This window comes from Rhynchophorus ferrugineus, unplaced genomic scaffold, assembly GCF_030347505.1.
Source record: "Rhynchophorus ferrugineus isolate W39M unplaced genomic scaffold, kcgeb_rfMv2 rfM1, whole genome shotgun sequence".
NCBI classification, from domain to species: Eukaryota; Metazoa; Arthropoda; class Insecta; order Coleoptera; family Curculionidae; genus Rhynchophorus; species Rhynchophorus ferrugineus.
Genome location: NW_027472580.1, coordinates 25906885 through 25921362, shown reverse-complemented (window position 1 = coordinate 25921362; position 14478 = coordinate 25906885). Strand labels below are relative to the sequence as shown.

The window sequence follows — 14478 nt, the reverse complement described above, 5'->3', positions numbered from 1 at the left end:
TCCTTCTTTTCAATTCTTCTTTTTAAGTGTTTTTTTTCAGATCCTTTTTTCATTCGTGTATTTCATTCATTCTATTGGCAGCGAAAATGAATCAATACTTTGAGCGAATGCCAGCTCGCATAAAAGAAATTTTCATTTCGGTTTATCAGCATTGCCCATCACAACTTTGCGATCATTGATATTCTATTATAATATCACAGTATATTAACTTTGATTTCTTTTTTAAATTCATTTTAGAAGGTATTTAGGATTCTTTATTGTTGTTGAAGCACCAGAAAGTGGGAACAGGTTTGGTTATAAATCAGGTTCTATCATAATTAATAATTATAATTAATATCATAATTAATAATTAACAAATAAATAATAAATTTGGATTATTTAAGGGAAATCTATTAATTATTGCTTACTTATTATTGATGTTAATTGATATGTTAATGATTGATCATATAATGCCATTGAATATATATTAAGCAATGACCCTAAATATTTGAATACTTTAAATATAGATGATGAAAAAGAGGATAGAAGGAGAAATATCAAAGGCTAACAATAAAAAATACTCGGTTAACCTATTATAACATTTTTCTGTGGATATTTCTAGAGAATGAAAAAAGACAGAATGATAAAATCGCTTTTCTGTTCTTTCAAGTTAATACACTTTTAAAAAGGTCAAAGCAAATTTGAACGATGGAGTGCTAAAAATGCGGACAAATTTAGATCAGCTCAGATATATCAGGGTGTTTCAAATGTAACGAAAAATAATAGGAGCTCGGACAAAAATGTAAGAAACAAACGAGAAAGACTTATGATCTTATTATTTATAACAGATGATGTTACTGTGTAATAATCGCAGTGGGTACATTTGTAACCAACTTCATGTTGAAGCCTCACTTTTCAGTATGTGTTATTTCATCGAACAAAAATTGTTTCCAGTACATTGATAATATCTGAATTTGTACAAACCAAATCGCATTTGCTGGAAGTTTTACGTTTTTACTGCATTTTGAAGAAAAAGGTGACTGAAGGTCATCGAACACTGTGTGAAACTTATGGCAACTATGCTTTATTAATTTCAACATGTGAGTGCTAGTTTTAAGAGTTGTTATTTTGACACCCAAGACAAATAGCATTCTGGACAGCCAAAAAAGATAAGGATTTGAAGACATTAATCGACAACAACTGATGCGTTTGAGTCGAGCACTGAACGAAAAACGACTGGATTACCAATAAAGACACAACATTTATTTTTCAGCATGACAACTCCCGACTACATATTGAAAAACCGGTGAAAACTTACTTGGAAACATTAAAATGATTCTTCTGATTACTACTTGTTCCGGCATATAATTCATTACCTGCCTGAGCAGCTCTTTCACTTGCTAGGAAGATTCCAAAAAATGTGTCAATCCGTGGATAGCCTTAAAAAATACATCGTTCTCTCCTTAATGTGGACTCCGTAAATTGCATGAACTATGAGGAAAAGTAGCGGCTATCGATGGGCAATACTTTGAATAAAATACTTTGTATCAATTTTTTGCATTAAAGCTTCAAATTAAAAAAAAACTAATTTATAGGCCTAATACATTATTTTTGGTTGGTCGAAATCGAAAAGAAAGAATCAAAAATAGTAATATTTGCGAATATTACTTAACAGTAGTGGTCTATAATATTGTTCAGTTCAGTAAAAACTTATTATTAAAAAATAAAATTATATATTATTTGTTACATGATTTCCCCGACACTAAAATGTCTTTTAAAAACATTTCCAAGGAATCATTGAAATGTAAATATAGTGCATGAATGACTGAATGAATGAGCGAACGAACATGTTTTGCTCGACGAAACGCTTTTAAACAGTTTCTTGTCTGGGTGGTTTAGGCCGACGCCCGACGTCTCGACGCTGATAGTCCCCTGGCATTGGTCGGATGGGGATAACGTGGCGAATAGGCAGACGCGTGACGCCATCCGGCGTCATATTGATTTTTCCGGGGGCAGTCTGGTGGGCGATCCGGAACCTAGGGGGGCAGTTTTAGATTGGTCCGGATTCTGCGGCGCGTTATCGGCATTGGTCCACTTTTCAATTCGTCTCATTTTCTGTTTCGGCTTCTGGACCGTGGAATTGGGTTTTCTATTTTAGCGTTATTAAAATTTATAATTAGAATTCGTTAAAAGCGGTTCCTTGTTTACTCTGGAGCTTTAATGGGAAGTGCTGTTCAATTGCAATAATAACAGGAAATTTATTTTGTAGAATTAATAAAGTTTTATTTATATACTGTTCAACACTTTAGAGACTCAAAATTAAACAACTGTACTGCAACAAAACAACCAGAGATCTTAAAAATATATTTATCAGGCAGTAATGAAGCCTATTTGGAAATCATCATCATCATCCCGACTAGTAATCCAAACGATATCAAAACAACATTCTTCGATTAACGCTTATCACTATGTTTTCGGATCTACGAAGTTATCTAGGATTTATTCGTAAAATATGAAAAAAGTACCAAATCACACCAACGAGGAATCCGTACGACTACTGGAAAAGGCATAGAAGATCAGAATATTGAAGCGAACCAAACGAACATGCATAAGGTGTATATGTTTTACTATTAACTGACTTAATTGCTTTAATTGGGGAATTCATACAGATATATTTGTTCCGCACTTATCTTGCTTGTGAGTTGATCCAATCACAAATGAAAAGCAGTAATAAATTAATTTATAATTAAGATTGTACTAAATCGCAAAATTATATTAAAGGAAATAAATATTATGCAGCGAGATGTAATATTAGTGATGCAAAAAGACTTTTTATCCGTATTTGTTGATTTTCTTGCAGCTAAATAATTTCTTGCTAAGTTTATTAAAATTGATAAATGTGAATATTTTATTGGAACTCTTAAATTCTTAGTTGGCGTATTAAAGCCATTGAAACAAAATGTATATACCTTGCCGGGGAGAGCATACTCACCAGTGGACAACTCCTCAAAGTGGAGTATGCTGGATATTTGTCGTGCATTTAAACCAACGTCCTAACTTCAAAAAAGTATATACTTGCTAAACGAAAGCAACTAGGATTTAAATGAAACCAAATGTATCGTCGGATGCAAATCGAAGTTATCTTTAGATAACAAAATATTGTTGTACAAATCAATGCTTTGGCTCCACGGAATCGAACTGTGGTGTACATTCAGAAAAACTATTTATAGTCACATTCCGTGGTTGCAAAACGTCGCTATAGTCGTTGCTATGTACTACGTAATTACTTACTGTTCGAGCGTGATATCATTCCTCAAGAACTCATAATGAGTATAATCCAATGTGTTGGATAATCTTTTACATCTCATGTATATATGAGAATAGATGATGGGCAGGTGGTATTTTATAAATAAAAATAATAAAAACATTAGAACAATTATGGTGTACTCGAAGAAATGGTATTGTAGAACTAGTTCCAATGCGGATAAGGCCTAGCCAGATATCGATCCAGTATCTCCACCTGAGGAGCCGTAACTGTGTCGCATGGACCACTACTACGCCACACTTTTCTAGGAATACCAGAGTTGTACTAGGGCTAGTTCTTGGGATAAGAAACGGATGCTCACATATATAATAATTACTATAAGAAATGCTTGTTATCTCCACTGTGCAAATTGTTGGACCACTGGATGTAAAAAAAATATAAATCAGTTGAATCAGTATGAATAATGAAATAGTTGTATGAAGTACTTTAACTGAGCAAAAGCAAACCAAGACGGGATAATTTTATTCTAGTTCGACTTCTTTTATTTTATATCCTTTATACTAATATTTATACTTCATTGGTAAAAAACGTGAGTGTATTAACGTGTATTAACTTGATGCATCTGATATCAGTAAGAAGAATCATTTTATAAAAAAAATTACATGAAAGAGTTACTTTGCAATATATTAACGCTTGATAACATATTATCAAATCCGTCAATACCAACCTGTAAAAGGTACAAATGTATTCCGTACTATATTTCGCAAGACGATTCTCCTTTCAATTGTCAGTTGATTTCATTTAATACCATTCTATTTGACAGCACTTCTATTCTTAGCGAGGTACTGAATGAACTGACTCTTGAATAATCTAAACGATATGTCATTCTTCAAACATTAGACCTTACCACTATATAGTATGTCATGACTAGGTATGCAGAAAAAATATCGATATATCGATATTTTCTGGAAAAAAATATCGATATTTTTGGTCGATATTTTTTTGACTGATATATCGATATTTTTTAGCCGATATTTTTTCAGAATAAATTAAATAATATTTAATAATTTAATTAATTTATAGGTTTATCTAAAATATTACTACTTTTTAAGAAATTTAGAAATAATATAATTTTTTAGGTCAGTATTTCGCTATTTTTGTTTTTTTTTTCTTAAAAATATCCATACATTTTTTTGTAAAATATCGATATTTTTTCGATGGCCAATACCCCTAGTCATGGCCGAAATCATTTATTAAAAAACTAGCAGTACGAAGTACTTGTTTTATATAACTACATACTATTTATACTGTCAGAACATATTAAAAAATTAGTAGATGACTGGTTAGGGTTAAGACGCTTTGACAATTTTGGTTTATCGTATCTAAAGTAATTTATTTATATTGTTAGAAATTAAAATCGAAAGAAAATACTCTAGTGGGCTTAACATGTATATTAAAACTCTTCTTTAAATAATTACGATAAAGCAAATGTGAACAATATATTAAGACAATAAGGGTGATACAATAAACACGTAATTACTAAGGGAGATATGCTTATTAGAAAAGAGATGTGAACTGTATGAGGTGGTACCGAGGAATGTGTCCTCGACATCCCAAACGCGTCCTTTTGTAATAGACACCAAGGGTGGAAAATGTATGTAGTTCGGCCAACGCTAACAGTATATAATTTAGAGAAATTATATTAATATTGTTGATATTTTAATTTTTGGAAAAGTCAAAATGTTTTTTTCTAGGTGCTAACACTGTATTGTCTATAAGTTCGTTAGGAAGTGAAATCGAAGCAAAAATGACTTACAAAATATCTCTATATGGCAATTATTTCCTATTCGTCTACGATAACCAGAAGGGAAGGGGTTAGGTCTAGTGAATAAGCTGGATGTTGGATCCATTCATGATTTATTTGATAGATGTGTCATCTTTTTTCTAGTTTGCCTTGATCTGTCGAAGACAGCACGTTTTACTTTTAATATACCAGCATAATATTTAATTATATTTTACACCGTATAATGTAACGCACACTATATCCCTTGAAAGGGCTAAGTCAGAAAATACCTTGCGAGGATGGTTGAATACAGTGGGGATGCCGACAAAATATCTATTTTTTTTTGCCCAATTTTTTAGGTCGATATCGATGCAACATAATAGTAAATTATATTATACAATAGCTATAACATTTTTGTTTATATTTTTAACAAATAAAGTGCTCCACGAAAAATTAATATCATCCAATGACAGTAAATTCTATTACACGCCCATTTCCACAATTAAGTTAAAAAACAGAACGGTTCTCATTCTCGTGTTTAAGAACGTGGTATCAGCTCGGTGAGTTGTTGCGAGTGTTTTTTATTCCCGGTGTCGTAGTTCCATCGGACCCGGCGCAAGAAAACACCGAAATACCTTTGCGATTACTCAGTCACACAATTTTCGGTTAGCCTCGTGTTCTTTTCAATACCGTTTGATGTCCTATCCGTGCGTCTCTGTCGTTTCGCATTCTATCTCTCTCCGTCCAGCTTTTGTTACTGTGAAAGTAACGAATTGCGCTGATATTTTGTTGCTTCTCTCAACCTACCGGGTATTCGGTCGTGAGATAGCGATGCAGAATCGCATCAACTCGACATACTTGGAATTTTTAATGTTAGGTTGCTTTGCTAGGCCAAGAACAATCGCCGTCCGTAGTACTATTACGCAGGAAGGTACGGGAAAATGAAAGTCCGTGGAAGTAGAACTTTTCTAGTTTCGGAACATGAGAAAGAGCACAATCAACTTTCTTATCGCGTCGAAGTTGTATCAGTGTGTCGAAGAATTTGCCCAATTCTTTCAATTTGTTTGCAGTCGCTGATTATAAAGAACATGAACTTTATTAATTTATAAAATATAGTTAAATAGCACAGGTTAAACAGCATTGGCATGACTATATAGCTCAATAAGGAGAAACCCCAGTAACCTGGATGGTTAAGATCAAATGTCTTATGGGATCCATTTTTTCCCCATTCTGCGATTAAATATATCATTTATAGTAAAATATATCACTTATCAGTAATATGTAGTCAGCCCAAAATAATAGCGAAGTCACGTCATCAAAATGTTTGACGTTGCATTAATTTTAACATTATTAGTATTTCTGAAGCATCTAATTTTATCGAAGGACTTAAACTACATTTAAGTATACAGTCACAATAGTTTATAGGTTAGGATTGTTTTATTATATTTACATTTACCTATTTTCGACACATGTTAAGTAGAGCTCTAACCGCGTTTTTTTTTATCTGGAGGTATCCCTCTGGATATATATCTCCTATTTTTATTGAAGAATATATTTAACTTTTTATATTTAGTTATTTAGTTTAATCTTTCCATTTCAAGTTGCCTTGTTAATCTATCGAATACTTATTCATAATTCTACTATTCGTCAGTCTCTTCTTCCGTGCGTCTGAAAGAGTTCACAAAGCGAAGGTGTTACTGTAGACAATACTTCTTTCAACAGATCCAAACAGTATTTTTTTTCGGGCTTGTTTCTGTTGAAAGTAAGTTACATAAAACACAAATATTTAATTTATATTTATCGAGTGACAATTTGAAGTAGTTCACCCCCAAAGAGTTACGTATTCCTGAGTTGTCTGAAAATATTTCACAGATTAACAGTTTCTACTGAAATAATTTATTGAATTATGATTATATTGAGAACACAGTATCGAAAAAAATTACTCACTTTTTTCATACACTTCATATATTTGATTTCGAATAGAGCCAACATCAAGGTGATTTTGATTCGTCACCCACTTCGTATGTGGGCGGTTTCTCTTTGGTGAATCTAACATTATATATTTATTCGGTTTTTGACAGATTTTAGTCACAGTGCTCATGCTTAATATTCCGTACCCCCGCAAGACGCTAAAATATTTTAAGCCGCATTTTATAGGCAGCAACTTAATTTTTAATATCATCAATAATTATCTCTCATTTTACTCGCAAGAAGGGGCCTCCATTATCTCGTTCCTGTTCAAAGTAACAGGTAATTAGAATTGCACTATGTTTTTGACTCTGACTTTGTCATTTTCAAACATAGTAATCATGAATATTAAGCAGCGATTTATCAAGACAAATAAAGCACCAAAACACCGTTTGCCGGTTTATAACCTCTAATTATTATCATTAGTGTTTTGAAGAATTTTGCAGACATCTGACCACCAAGCGAAATTTATAGGCTGATTACATGTTCGGATTGCATCAGACAGCATTCTGTCTCTTATGAACTAGAATAAAATGACAAAGAAAAATACGGTCTTATTTTAAAACCAGTTTACAGACTGCAACAGGTAATACATTTGACGGCCCGATGTCGTAAGTTCACTGTTACTTTAGATGGGCTATATATGCTATATATAATCGAATTTATGCGTTAAATCCGTTAGTTCTTATTATCGAATTATATTATGATTGTCTATAAATTGGTCCCTCACTAGTCTGAAGTCTTAATGCTGATGTTTCGGGGTCGACAGTATGTATCAAACAGTATCAACTTCAAATATATTTAAAAGGCAGGCAATGAAATAAGCTTTAAAAAAAGTTATTAAGTTATTACAACTTCCCATAATACATTAATATTGTTTGTAGTTAAAATTGTACTGAATTAGTTATACGAAAAAATGTCACATTTTCGAACAAACAAGTAAAACAAATAAGATACAGCTAGCTTGGTAACCTCAGTGGTTAAGGCGATAACAGTCCTACCAGGGAATGACTAAATATATGTTCGTAATTGTCCCACACACAAAACCATAAAAATAAACACAAGGATAAGGAAACCATCCAAGTTTCGCCACTGTAGGCTTAACGCTGCGGAGAGTGGTTCAGAGCTCACGTTAAAGTATAGGTTCAGTCCAGACAAACCTTTAGTTGGTAAAAACTTAAACACTTTAACGGACGGGCTTTAAAATATAAAACAAGTTACTTTCAAAAATTCATCAAATGACTAAAAATCCACATCTTTGGGATATTGTCGAGTCTTCGGATATAAAAGATTTATCATACTTTTTCCTTAAGTTATTTAACATCCTTGGTTTTTTTTAGATGTAAGGTTTGAAATGTTTGAAAAAGTAATATTAAGTTAACAATTAGAAGAGTAAAAATGAAGTAACGTGTACATAAGAAGTTAGTCGTCTCGCATAATATTTATTTTCTTTAAATTGTGTAATAAAGTCCTAATATTTGACAATTGGCCTTTGGCCGAGGCAATAATATTATATGCCTAAAATATATAATAATAAAGACTTCAGATGAATATTAAACTATTCTTTAATTGTATGTTTTATTATGAAAATTATTCAAAAATATTTCTCAAAATATTGTTCCGTTTTAGCAAATACTTGTATTTATGTTTAATTTTTTAATTTTAGTACATTATTAACCAACTTAAATACGAATACGCATGTATTTTACAAAGTATGACACATCAAGCAGTGTCTATTATACTTAGCAATTAATTGCTTTAAAATAACTCCAGTATTTAATAGCTAATGTACCTTGAATTGGTAACAAACAATTGTACCCACTTATATTACCTCAACCGTTCTTAGTTACGAAACGGCAGACAGATATTATAACATTAAATCGATTCAGCGTCTAATAAATAAAAATAAAACAAAACAAAAAATGTCCACCCTATAAATTTTCTTTTTGAACTCATTCGTGGGCGACAGTTCGTTTACATCGTTCAGTTGTTCTTGGCCACACTTCATCGCGCTACTTAATTATTGTCATCAGTTGGGTCACAGATGACTGGAGATAGTTACGATGATTAGCACTCTCGCATGATCTGGTTCGAATGGAAAGTGAAAATATTATTGTAGATAGTAAATTGGTCATGACAAAAATATCAACTTTTTTTCTTTTTTGTTTTCAGCAATAAAGCCATCGCTGATTATCTGAGCAGTAATGGGTACACAGAAGCGCTGGACGCCTTCAAGAAGGAGGCGGACATGCCCGGCGAGGTGGAGCGTAAATTCGGCGGTCTCTTAGAAAAGAAATGGACCTCGGTCATCAGGCTCCAGAAGAAAGTCATGGAGCTGGAATCGAAACTGAACGATGCCGAGAAAGAGTATATGGAAGGCGCGCCCACCAGGGGCAAGAGGTGTCCCACCGAATGGATACCCAGACCACCTGAGAAATTTTGTTTATCTGGTGAGTAGTTTTTGTCTCCAGGGACACTAATACTGCTAAGACGTGTTTGGCGGGACACTGATATTTTAAAAGTATCGATACATCGGGGAACAAAAAATATCGTCACTTATTTTTCTATCGATATTTTTTCACTCCAACCCTACTTTTTCTACTATCTAGCTACCTAAAGTGTAATTGTCGATACTTTTTCTAAAAATACATCGATATATCGATATTCTCTACATATTTTAAAAAATTAGAGGTATAGTAAACGGGCCTTTAAAATTAAGTACTAATTTAAAGGTTTATTAGAAATAATTAAAAGGTTTTTTAAATGTTTAATAATTATCTTTAAAATTTTTACTAATAATATCGACTTGCAAATATATCGATATATTGGTAAAAAAATATGAATAAATATTAGTGATGTGCAGTACTAATATAAGAAAACTATATATATACGTTATATATATAGAAAAACGTTGAATTTATTTTGATTTGTGTAAGGATCAAAGCATACTTTTATTTTACTGTCATATTTATATATTTATTTCAAGAATAAGAAGCGGATATTAAGAAGCGGACCCACTGAAGCGCTAACAATAATGTATATTTGTTCTTTTTCTAAACTAAGGAAATATTTGCATCAATATACAGACAATGTTTATATTGTGTAGTATATGTAGTCCTTACAATAAAACAGCCTATGTGCGACATAGATAACGTCGAATATACTACCAAATGCAGTTTGTAAAAATGTAGAATGCGTTTAAAATTCTGAGCGGATTTTTTCTTCTCATTTTGCCCTAGTTAAAAATATACAGAACATGTAACCGAATCAATCTATAAAAATCGATTTGTGTTGGTACTGGTCGACACTATTGTCTAATGTCAGTTGTATATTAACAGGTAAATTGAAAAGTCCCCGACCTGACACATAAATGGCGCTACTAGAATTAAATCCATATGTTTTTTATTTAGTCCTAACCCTCAAGAGATGCGTGTATAAATTTGACAGCTGTGTGAGTGAAGCAACTTTTGTTATTGTGAAAAAAAATTGATAAAAAGGAATTTTGCGTGTTGATAAAATATTGCTTTTTGAAGGGAAAAATACAGTTATCAACACGCCCAAAAGAGGTTATTACCGACGAAAATATTTAAAAAATCCACAAAATGATCTTGAATTACCGTAAATTGAAATTGAATTAAATAGCAGACGCTTTAAAGATATCAACTGAACGTGTACATCATACAATTCACGAATATTTGGGTATTAGAAAGCTATGTGCAAAGTGGGTGCTACGCGAGCTCACTTTTGACCAAAAACAACGACGAGTTGATGATTCGGAGCAGTGTTTGAAGATGATCAAGCGTAATAAACCCTAGTTTTTGCGCCGATATGTGACAATGTATGAAACATGGCTCTATCATTTCACTCCGAAGTCCAATCGACTGTCATCCGAGTAGACTGCGCATGATAAACCCGCTCCAAAGTGTGGGAAAACGCAACAGTCGGCTGGCAAGGTTATGGCATCTGTATTTTGGGATTCGCATGGAATAATTTTCATTGGCTACGTTGAAAATGGAAGGACCATCAACAGCGACAATTACATAGCGTTATTGGACCATTTGAGGGACGAAATCGTTGAAAAACGGCCGCATTTGAAGAAAAAGAAAGTGCTGCTCCACCTAGACAATGACACCATGTCAAAAATCCATGAATTGGGATTCCAATTGCTTCCTCATCCACCGTATTCTCCAGATCTGTCCCCCAGCGACTTTTTCGTGCCCTTAGATCTCAAAAGAATGCTCGCTGGGAAGAAAATTTTTGTCAAATGAAGAGGTGATCGCCAAAACTGAGGCCTATTTTGAAACAAAGGACAAATCGTACTATAAAAATGGTATCGAAAAGTTGGAAGGTTGCTATAATCAGTGTATCACCCTTGAAGGGAATTATGTTGAATAAAAGAAACTAATTTTGGCAAAAAAAATATGTTTTACTATGGTAGGCCGGGGACTTTTCAATTGACCTGTTATAGTGTGATATTTGTCAATAAGGTGAGCCACCATTTACTTTTAAAACAAAGGAAGGAAACAAAGTAAACGATCATTCATCGGATCATAGTACATTCTTCCAGTAATCGAGTGTCCAGGTTTTATAATCATTACACCAACTCCACACCGTCAGGTATTTCATTGATGGCTTGTTTTAACCGTTGCACAACAATGAGTATAATACACTGAAATATAACTTGCAGTACACGGAAGCAAAGTTACCAACATGCAACAAGGTGTACTAAATTGCATGGTGTTCATATTATTTTATTTATTCCCTGTATCTAGGAGGAATTACTTTGACAGATATACAAATTTTGAAAAGAAAATCCGTTTGTATTTTATATCAAAAATCTTATTATTTTTGATTGGACACAGTATTGTGAAGTGCACAAAAATTCTTAATGCCTTTCTGGCATTAAGAAAAACTGGAAAATTTGAGATAACCCCGTTAGAACATTCTAATGTATTTATCATATAGCGCAGATTCTACACAATCACTCTTATATCTTGATATGCAAAATAACTCTCAAAGATAAAAACATAGTTTTGCCAATATTAGTTAATTATAAATATTAAATATATATGTTATCAAGATTAGATATTTTTAATTTAAGTGTAATATATTTGACAAAAATACACTCATCCAACCGCCTTACTATTAATAATAGTCGTTTATAATTTTATAGATTAATGCTAACAGCATCAGCTGACTAAAACTACATAAACCTTGTTTTGTTTAACACACTTTTGACCAGTAACATTTTGACCGTATTCGTAAAATCCCATTCTATTTTTCCGGTTTGAAAATAAATGATTGTCGACTCCCAACGAGTTTAAATAATTTTAAATTCTGTATGACATAAGAACGTGGTGACTCAGCCTTGCGTTTGTTTAGGTTAACTAATTTTTTCTCAAGATTTATAATCAGTAATGTTATTGAATATTTATTTGAACTATTAGCATTAGGATATAAGTTGATAATATAATAGACCGATATTGCGACATATTGATATTGGCAGCACCTAATTGGAATTGTACGCTGTTATTTTATAAGAATGATGCCAAGAATATTAATTTTTTTTGCTAAATCATTAGAATTATTTTACGCGACCAGATATTTTTTATACTAATCAATTAGTATTGGGAATTTCAATCTTATTATTCTACTACCATTACTTAATTTTGAGGTATTTGCATATATAATCTAACTAATGTAGCACCACACGTCAAAAATCTGTCTTCTAGTTAAATTATCTGTCTAGTCTGTCTTCTGCCTCTTCTGTCTAATATGTCTTGTAGTTCTTAAAAATTAAAATGATTGTTGAACATGACGACTTAAAGTGAAAATCCCATTCTCCACAGTATTTTCCAGATAGTTCTCCCTCCGATTATCATTTATCCAGGTTCATGCCATATGGCATGCTTATTATTATAGACATACCTTTCCAGATGTAGAGTTCAAATGCCGCTAGAAAGATGACAGATGAATTAATAAAGCAGTCAAAGTTCATTCACAGGCCTTGTAATATCGACATCAAATAAATTAAATAATCCAGATATACTTTAATAGCTTTAATTAATATTATACTAAACATTTTTAATATATAAACCTGTGAGGCGTAATTTGCGTATAATAGCATGGAGGTGCTTAATTTGCGTCATCCTATCTTGCGGCACCAGTATTTTTATCGAAGCAACTAATCAATGACAAATTGTTTAATTGTTTATAAGAGTCACCTTCTGTGAAGTCATTATGAATGTATGTTGGCCAAACTGTCCAAATCATAATTGTGTATTTAATGTACACATGTGATACTTTATTGTTATGGATAGTTAAGACAGATTTTGATTTCCACTCTGAATATTCATAAATTAACGATTTTAGAATGTAATTCTAATCCTTTTATTTAGTTATCTTGTAATCAGTATCAAGTATGTTATACAATTATTGATACTTTAACCTATTATTTTAATTATACCAATGATAACCACGAATCTATATATGAATCATTAAAATTCCACGAAAGGTTTTACCAAAGGCACCGATAATGCTTTTTTGGTATTCTGTACTTTATTTTTAAGTTCCCAATAAGGCTTTAACTGTTTTTGGACGTTTGTGCTAGTTTCTTCTTTTCCATTTAAAATAGTGAATTATTTAATGTACATGTATGTGGAAACCTAATTAGTTAATACCTTTATTTGCGATATTTATATAGATTAAAATGTTAACGATGTTTATGTTATGCAAGAGCTTGAGCTGGCTGACGTATCGATGGTCATTGTCAGTGTGGTATTCTTGCTACAAAATTGCAGTTTTCTTGTCAATTAATTGATACCAAGTTGACGTATTTGGTATTTGGTATAGAAACCTTACATTTATCGAAAATTATGCGACGTTATGTCGCCCGTCTAATAAAACAACCAATGTCCCGTCAATAGATGACATCGAATATAGTGCCAATTGCAGTTTGTTAATATATAGAATTCGTTTTAAACTTAGTACAAATTATTATTTCATCCCATTTCATCATAGGTAAAAAGAGACAGAATGCTGTCTGATGCGTCAGAACGTGTAACTGAATCGGTCTATGTGATTTGTTGCTCCATATCCTATCCAACAACGTTGTAACTAAACTAAGTCAGATTTGATAATATTGCTACGTGCTGGTGTTATACATTGTCGTGCATTGGCTGTATTATATGTGTAATTTTTGATAGTTGAGTGATTTTTTGAACTATAAATGTTGTTTAACACTTATCTGGATATGTCTGGAATCTATGTAAGTTTTGTATTTTCTATTTTTTTCTAACAATTGTAAAACTATATGATCTGATTACATAAGGATTTATAAGGCAAAGGTATTATCTGTTAAGATAATATGAACAGGTTGATATTCGTACTTAATCAGTAAAAAATCTAAATGGAGCATTAGCAACATTACCAAACAGCTCCATTACCATTTGGGCCAGATGGATTGTTATGCTGATTGAATATG

At 32.3% G+C, this 14478-nt stretch overlaps 1 protein-coding gene across 2 annotated transcripts in view; it reads left to right on the top strand.

Moving 5' to 3' along the window:
- Lis-1 (LisH and WD40 domain-containing Lis-1) overlaps window positions 1-14478 on the top strand; it is a 50830-nt gene that overhangs the window by 27415 nt on the left and 8937 nt on the right. For both annotated transcript variants that reach the window (XM_076419176.1, XM_076419177.1), the window contains exon 3: window positions 9168-9445. In XM_076419176.1, coding sequence (XP_076275291.1) covers window positions 9168-9445 — 278 coding nt within the window. The remainder of the gene's footprint in view (window positions 1-9167; window positions 9446-14478) is intronic.